The 8312-nt window shown below is 42.0% G+C and overlaps 1 protein-coding gene across 1 annotated transcript; it reads right to left on the bottom strand.

Moving 5' to 3' along the window:
* Window positions 1–702: 702 nt before the first annotated feature.
* On the bottom strand, window positions 703–1479 carry si:dkey-246e1.3 (uncharacterized). The gene is made up of 3 exons (XM_061026725.1): window positions 1341–1479; window positions 1162–1258; window positions 703–1036 (listed from the first exon to the last, which is right to left on the bottom strand). The coding sequence occupies exons 1-3, from the start codon at window positions 1447–1449 to the stop codon at window positions 703–705; spliced, it is 540 nt and encodes a 179-aa protein (XP_060882708.1). The 5' UTR covers window positions 1450–1479.
* Window positions 1480–8312: the final 6833 nt, after the last annotated feature.

Below are 8312 nucleotides of genomic sequence, written 5' to 3'. Positions count from 1 at the left end.
TTTGAGCACGTTTCTGCTCGTGGAGCTTATTAGAAACATGCAGAGGCTTTTTAGGTCGGGTACAATCACTTCTATCTGAACCAGTTCTCTTGCCCGCTTCCATCGCTGCAACACCTGTTGGTTTGACCTGATAACTGCTCTCATATCTGACAAACCAAGGGGTGTCCAAAACGGCCGTGTGGGGGTGCCTTAAAACCGTCTACCTTCTCTGGTCCAAACAAATCCAGAGCATTCAGGACCAGAATCTAAAGTTAGAAGGAGGACATACTGGCTGCTGCATTGTTGTCAGAGAAGCCAACACTTCAACATAGCATGTTTCCTTAATGTCTGATCATATAGTAAGGTCACTTTATCATTTCTCTACACATCTCACTGATTGGTCCTTTAAATGATAAAGATCTATTCTTAGAGAAAGTTTGCTAGCTTCATTTGAAGATATTTTACTCATTAGAAGCGATTTAAAAAAAAAAAATTTTTTCTGGGCTGGACAGCTGAGTGAGATTTTAATGAAGTGTAATACAATCTTTAAGGACAAACAGAGCTGCTGTGATCTGATGTTTTGCAGGTTATTAAAGGGGCGGTGCTACTTTTAGAAATGACAATCTGTGGAGATCACCACTCAGCAGCAGTTTGTCCTTGAAGCTGTTACTTTGCCAGACGGTTAAGATGTCAGAGTCTCTCTCTGTCTCACCTCCTCCACCTCTAAAGCTGCATGTAAAAAATGGGCGGGTCCAAGATGACACCGCTGTCGGGGTCGTTGGCGTACTCTTGAATGGACAGGGGCAGCGTCAGCGTGGGAGTGGGCTTCTCGTGGACCCGCAGCGCGTCCTCCTCCTCCTCCTCCTTCAGCCCCACAGGCAGCGGGTTACTGTAGATGTAGTAGATCTTGTTGCTGTTCCTCGCCGGGTCTTGTTTCCTGAAGAAGGCGAGAGGGTTCATGAAGCTGGTCGACCTCTTCACTGCTCTGACTGCCACGGGGTCAGCTGGCTCGCCTTGGGTCACCGCACTCTCGTACGAATGGGCCCGCTTTGATTGCCTGGTGAAGAAGAAGAAGACGCTTCATAGATTCACTTTGAACTTGTGTGTTTTTAAAATGTCACATCTTCGTCCTACCAAATTAAGGCAGGAAGAAGGGTTTTTTTTCAGAATAAAAGAACATACCTGGTGCGGTTGTAGCAGACTGTGACGCAGTACAAGGCGGTGATGGCGAGGATACAAAAGGCAAGGGCGATGATGACGATGTTAATCACTTTGAATTCTGGGTAGAAGGTGAAAAACAAACAAGTCACACTCTATGCAGATGATACTGTGATATTAAGGCTAAAATAAAAACCACTCACCATTCAAAGCAGCCGTGTTCATGTCCTGGTCATGTAATCCCAAAGCTGCAGTCCCGTTCAGCTCGAGGCTGTCGGCCGCCGCTCCTCCGTCCCGCCGGGCTCCGCTCATGTTGCTTCCATCGGCTTGTCAAACTCAGACAGAGAGCCGAGCTTCAAGCCTCTTCTGGTCTCAATAGAAACCAGAACCATGTGACCGAAGCAGCTCGGCTCAGTCGCTGTGGAGACAACCCCCCCCCTTCTTTTGTGAACCCCTCAATTCAAGTTGAACTCCCCCTCTCCTCTCCCCCCCCTTGTTTACTGCTCATTATTCTGCTCAGCGTTTTGGAGGGGGGACACTGAGGGAGGGGGGGAAGCTGGGCCTTTTATACTGTTTGTAATAAGCTGATAGAGGCGACCCCAAAAACCGGAGAGTCTGCGCGAGCTCGGCCTGAAAAGACGGCAGATAGAAATGTGAGAGGAAGGTCCTCCTGGTGGGTCGAATCCACAGAGAAGGAAATACAGGAAATACTTTTTACAACTCTGCTTTAAAGAAACGAGTTAGTGTGAAGCATGAAGTCGAACTCTAGGAACATCTGTGTCAAACTGAAAAGAAGAGTGTTCCTCATAGTTGGTGTGAACGCAGCCTCAGCCTAAATTAAAAACATGCTGCACACTTCAAGCTGATATTAACATTCATCAACTATCCCAGCATGCAGCATTTGCAGCAAACCACCTGCTTTCTTCTTTTTACTATCCCCTCTATCAAACTGCATCAGTTTTTCTTGGTCCCAAACCTCACCAACAACTTTAAAGCCGATCATATCTCTATAGATGCCTTTTAATAAGGCAGTTTTTTCTTACCACTGTAACTTTTGCTGCTTTGCTAAAGTGCTCATGATGGATAGGCCGGATCTTTGTAACATAGCAATAAGTAAGGTCTTTTACCTGCTTTTTATAACATAACAATGAGTAAGGTCTTTTTACCTGCTCTTTTGTAATGTTAACAGACAATGAGTAAGGTATTTGACCTGCTTTTTGTAAAGTGTCTCGAGATAACACTTGTTATGAGTTGACGCTATACAAATAAAAATTGATTGATTGATTGATATAGATCCAACCTTTATTTTGACAGAGAGAGAGCTCATATCAATCATTTCATCATTATCATCTGTATCAATCATTTGTTGATCAAATTTTTTCTGTACTGCTTTGGCAACATGGATTGTTGATCTGTCATGCTCACTTGAATTGAATTGAATTGAGAGAGAGTGAGCGGGGAATGACATGCAGGTAAGGAGCCACAGGCTGGACCCGAACCCAGGCTACCCACCTGGAGGACCAGGGCCCCCGCACATGATGCGCATGCACCAACGACCAGCGCCCCCTCAAATGAATTTTAAAATCTTTGCATGGTCTGGCACCTTCTCTGTTTGATGAATCAGGATTCTAGTCGAGTCAACACATCTCAGTATTACCAACAAAGCATCTACTTTCCTCTTAATATTTAACATGTTTAAGTCTTTCAGCATGCAGCAGAAGAAGCTAAGCTCTTGCTTCTGCACTAAATGTTCGACATCTTTCATGTTTGACTTCTAGTATTCAGCTGTCTGTCCATCTCCACGCCATCACTGTTGTTGTTTTGTGGATCACGGTGAACCAGATCCCCAGAGTCAGGGGAGCAGGACCAGATCCACAGGCTGCTGGCTCCCAATGACTGTGAGAGCCAAAGCAGACAAAGAAGGCATTCTCTACACCCCCAAAGCATCATGGGACATATTATGCAATTAGCCCAGCGTCTAATTAAAGCGCGGTTTTGTTTCCCTGCTGCTGGAGTGAACTCTGATAGAATGGAAGCCCTTTAACAGCGACCTTTGAACTCGTCTGCTTGGAGTGTTTGGGCGGAGTATCCAGGATGAAATGTGATTGGACAGAGACTCAGAGCTGCAGTTTAAATGGTGATAAACAAAGCAGCGCTGGTGTTGGTACCACTGGTTTATTTATAGAAATGTGTTGCTCCTCTGAGTCCGTTACTGTTCATCATCTTTTTAGAGGTACTTGCAGTATCTATTAGGGCACACCCTGGTATAAAAGGGGTTAAGGGAGGGGACACGGAGCATAAACTCCTACTTTATGCAGATGATATCTTAGCTGTTGTGTCCGACCCTCTGGCATCCCTACCAAATCTGATGGACACTATCCAATCCTTTTTCAGGTTACGCTGTTAACTGGAATAAGTCGGAGGCAATGCCCCTTTCTAATTCATGTCTCCCATTTATGGTAGAGAAGTTTAACTTCAAATGGGTTCGAACAGGATTGAAATATCTTGGCATTAAGCTTGCATTAATGTTGAATTTTGACCAATTACTTCAAAAAATTAAGACAAACCTTGATAAGTGGGAGAAGATCAAACTCACATTGTTGGGAAAAGTTAACATAATAAAAATGGTAATTGCACCACAGTTTAATTACATTAGTATGATGTTGCCCGTCAAAATACCATCTACGATTTTTAAGCAGTATGATGATACTGTAAAGACTTTTCTATGGAGTGGGAAAAGGCCAAGAATTAAACTGAGAAAGTTATGTGCGCATTTATCTTTCGGTGCGGCCAAAATAGCAAAATATTGGAGTGTGACAGAAGTTAAAACAACTTGGATGGATATTGAAAATAATCCTTGTTCACCATTCAAACCTTTGGAGATGTTTTCTCAAAAAGTGTTTAACATCAGAAACGCTGTTCTTCTGCATTCAAGAGATGTGTGGATCAGAATGCACAAAATGTTTAAACTAACACATACTAGACAGAAATATTCATCACTTTGGTATAATTCTGATATTAGCATTGGGAAAAAAAACTGTATTGGAAACAGTGGCATTCAAGAGGTTTAAGCACTATTGAGGACTTATTTAAAGATGGTGTGTTTCTGTCTTATAATAATCTTATGAAGAGATTTAACCTGTTGGGTAAAGGCCATTTCTGGAAGTATTTACAGATAAGGATTTGCATTATGTCTAGTCATTACGATGTTACAGACAATGATGTTATAAAATATATGAAACTTCAACCAGAAAAACGCAATGCCTCACAATTTTATAAGATCGTTAACTCTTCTCCGTGTAATTTTTCTGTACATGTGAGACTGATTTGGCAGAAGGACCTTGAAGATCAGATTGAATGTGATAAATGGAATAAAATTGTGGTAGATTGTGGTAAATATGTGAGAGAGGCTCGGGGTAAGCTCACACAGATTTTCTCACACACCATCCAGACTTCATAGAATGAAACTGTTGAGTGATAACTTGTGTTGGAAATGTCAAACTGAAACAGGAACTTTCCTGCATTGTTTGTGGGAGTGTAGTTTGGTCAGACCTCTCTGGATTCAGGTCATTCATATATTAAGCAGTTGGTTTAAGTCAGAAATTCCTTTTAATCCAGTGTTGTGTTTACTGGGAGACCGATCTCAGATACCTAACGTATCCAAGGGTGAATTCTGTGTGATCATGGTGGGTACAATAACAGCCTGTTGAGTTATTTTAAGACACTGGAAAACATAAAAGGCCCCACATGTGAAAGAATGGGTTCGTGCGATGACTGAGACAGCATCTTATGAATGTATGCTGAACAGACTCAGTAACAGAAGGTTGGAGAAGGGGTCTCCCTGGGACAGGTTCTGGGACTACATAAGGGTGGATGACGTGTCCAAATAATTTTCAATCTCATCCCTGATAGGATCACCATTCATATGTATTCCTGATTTTAATTGTCTGTGCTGTGATGAGCATTATTTGTAATAATTTTGATGTATTTGTAGTTTATGTTCACTGGATCTGTGTACTGAAGTCTGCCCTCATGTTTTGTGTAAGCTAAGGGTTGCTATATCCTTGAAACCTAAATGTGTTAATGCCATGTACCATGCCTTTAAAAAATTCAATAAAAAAATTTGAATTCCAAAAAAAAGAAATGTGTTGCTGCAGATTCAACACAGAGTCCTAAACACAGAGTCTGTAGGGGCTTGGGTTGGGAACCAGGAGGGTTGCCGGTTCAAGTCCTGGTTTGGACCAAGTCTTGAAATTGGTCTGGTAGCTGGAGAGGTGCCAGTTCACTTCCTGAGCACTGATGAGGTGCACTTGAGCAAGGCACTGAACGCCAGGTTTAATAAATGAAAGTCTGTTTCGGGGTGTTTGGATCTCATATAAACCTTTATTTATTTCTCTCACATTAAGAGTTCCTCAAAGATTCTCCATCTTATGATGAACATCTTCTTCTTCTTCTTCAGAGTTTAGATTGTTCAACAGATCGTCCACTAGGTGTCAGAGTTTCCCTTCTTATGAGACCCTCATTCTGGACTCACAGACGTCTCCACATTAAGAGGTTTGATGAGGAGTGACAGCGGCGGTCTTTATGTTCCTAAAGGTACGGTGGCTGGGAGGTGCAAACCAAATTTAAAGCACTTTTAGAAAGCTCAAGACAAATTTACATTTAAGGAAACATTTTACCATAAAACAGTTTTTTTTTGTTACAAAAGCAAAACTCTTAACGAGGACAAAACAAATTTAAATTCTAGAAAACACTTTTTAGGAGTGCTAAGACAAATTTCAAAATGACAGAATCTCACAGGAAAGGGAACGACTAAACGCTGGAAGTGATCGTGTGAGTGATCAGTTGTTTTGATAGGACTGAAAGACTGAGCGATAACTGTCTCAGGTGGGCTCCAGAAAACCAGGGGCGTGTCCAGAGGGTTGACCAGGGGTGTGTGATTGGCTATTTGCCTTGTCAGAGGCGGGACCTAAATTAAAACCATTACAGCAGATTTTAATTTTTTAAACTTAAAATTGTAAATAAAAACTTTTATTTCATAATTCAGACTGTGCAGAGAAAAGTAAGTCACTATGTGTAACATGTAATGAAGTATAAACGTGTCGGGACCAAAGCGTTGCCCTTTGGACTCTTTTTTTTAAGAACTTTAAATTCTGACTTTAACATAAATAATTTTTTGTGTCATTAAAAATTAAGCTAATGTTTCCGTTCTCTCGTGTTTTAAAAGTAGATATGATTGGTGAGGTTAGAAAGGCTGAATCATTGATATTTGTGTGTGGGTGTGTGTGTGTGTGTGTGTGTGTGTGAGTGTATATATCACACTTCAGGCCATAAGTCAGTGACCCGTTTGGGGCCGCCCCAGTCCAAAAACTCTGGACACGCCCCTTCACAAAACGACCAAGCATCATCACCACAAACACTGAATGACACGTTTGTTTAACAGTGTTTCGCATCTTGTTATTGTGTTTTCCAAAACGTAAATTTGTTTCTCACTTTGTCGTTGTTTTTGGCACTTCCCAGCCACCGTAGTCTTTCTTCTAAAGAAGATCACAGACACAGAGAGAGAGAGGGACTGATAAGGAAACAGGCCACGACATCGAGACTCTGAAACGTCGGTTTCTCAGCCTCCTACAGTTCTTTACAGCTGAGCTGTTCGGATTAAAGGGGGAGGGCATGTGGGGGGTATGAGAGGGGGCATTAGGCTGGTTGTGTTTATTTGAGCAGGATGGTTTTATAAACTCGGCTGTCATGGGAAACAGTTTCACTCTGAACAAATAGAAACTGTTCATCAAACCCTGCAGAGGAAGTGATCAGACAGGACGACAGCGCTGAAACGAATAGTTAAAAAGACGCCAAAACAACACGCCACATTTTTTTATAAAGCACCTTTCAGTCAGCGGGGAATCCAAAGAGCTTCACACAGAAACATTTCAAACAGCTCAGGAAAACATATCTTGTGCAGTTTTCATTTAAGAAATAAAACATTTTCAGTTTCAGTTAAACGGAGCGAGCAGAAGGTGAAGTGTGTGTGGTGTAAAGTGACGGCGCTCCGTTAACCACAAGAGAGAGAGAGAGGGAGAGACATGAGAGTCATCTGGTTTGAATCGGACGACGTGATTGGATTAATTTCTCATTACGAAGAGGCTGAGCGCTCGAATGATTAAAGTCACATGGAAAACAGAAGAAGATGCTGAGCGGCGATTCCTGTCTGTTGACCCGACTGTGAACATTTAAAATACGTCTCTGTGTCTTTAAGAAGATCTTCTAACTGTGTTTACGGTATGAACAGGATTATTATTCATATTTGTTTTTAAAAATGAAAACTGAAATCGTCACAGCTGTGGAAACAAAGACTCCAAATGTTCTTGAAATCAGCATCTCTGCATGAACACCAGCTGTGTGCTGCACACAGGTAAACACCAGTCTAACTATATTTATGGGCCTTTTTGTCTTTACTGGATGGAACAAAGAGACAAAGGGCTGAGGTCGGATTCGTACCAACATCCGCTGTGACGAGGACCAAAGCCTCTGCACAAGGGGCGCAAGACATAACCGCTAGGCCAGGCTTTCCAAAAACCTCTGGGGGTCCAGACCCCATAATGTCTAATTATTGATCAATTAAACAGATACTGGAGCATTCTGTCTGAATTAACCTATAGGACGTTATCATGTCCATCATGGGCTACATGCTAAAAGCTAACAGACATGCAGTCTCTCTCTCTCTCTCTGTCTCTCGCCCAGGCCTCGTCAGTTAATATTAACTTTCAACACAGTAGAACAAAACAATCACAGGGTTGATCAAATAATTGTTTTATCAGAAAGCGGTTTGTGTTTTGGACATCTGGGGTCCCCAGCGGTCGGAACCATCGACCTCACTCTACTGATGAACGATGATTTGATGATCACCTGAGACGCCGTGGAACGAAGACGGGCTGCTTGAATTTTAACACCAACAGAGTGCAACATGAAAGATGCACAAAAGATGATCAAAGAGGTTTTTCTCTTATGACCCCCCCCCCCCCCTATGTTCTTGTAATTTTGTCAACGTTAGCATTGTACTTCATTACAATGGGCCACAAAAAATGGGTTTTTTAAAATATAGTTGAAAAAATAGTAAGGCTTTGTAGATCAGAACCAAAAGGCTCGCTAAAGAAACCCTTTAATAAAAGGAAATC

The sequence above is a fragment of the Labrus mixtus genome, chromosome 2, assembly GCF_963584025.1.
Source record: "Labrus mixtus chromosome 2, fLabMix1.1, whole genome shotgun sequence".
NCBI classification, from domain to species: Eukaryota; Metazoa; Chordata; class Actinopteri; order Labriformes; family Labridae; genus Labrus; species Labrus mixtus.
Note: the sequence above shows the minus strand (reverse complement) of the source record. Positions and strands in the feature narration are given on the sequence as shown.

Bases quoted from the DNA above. Each gene is read 5' to 3' on its own strand.
- si:dkey-246e1.3 (XM_061026725.1), bottom strand. From the start codon at position 1,449: ATGAGCGGAGCCCGGCGGGACGGAGGAGCGGCGGCCGACAGCCTCGAG. The intron at 1,259-1,340 runs GTGAGTGGTTTT...CCTTCTACCCAG, and splicing joins GAACACGGCTGCTTTGAATG to AATTCAAAGTGATTAACATC. The intron at 1,037-1,161 runs GTATGTTCTTTT...CTTCTTCACCAG, and splicing joins GTCTGCTACAACCGCACCAG to GCAATCAAAGCGGGCCCATT.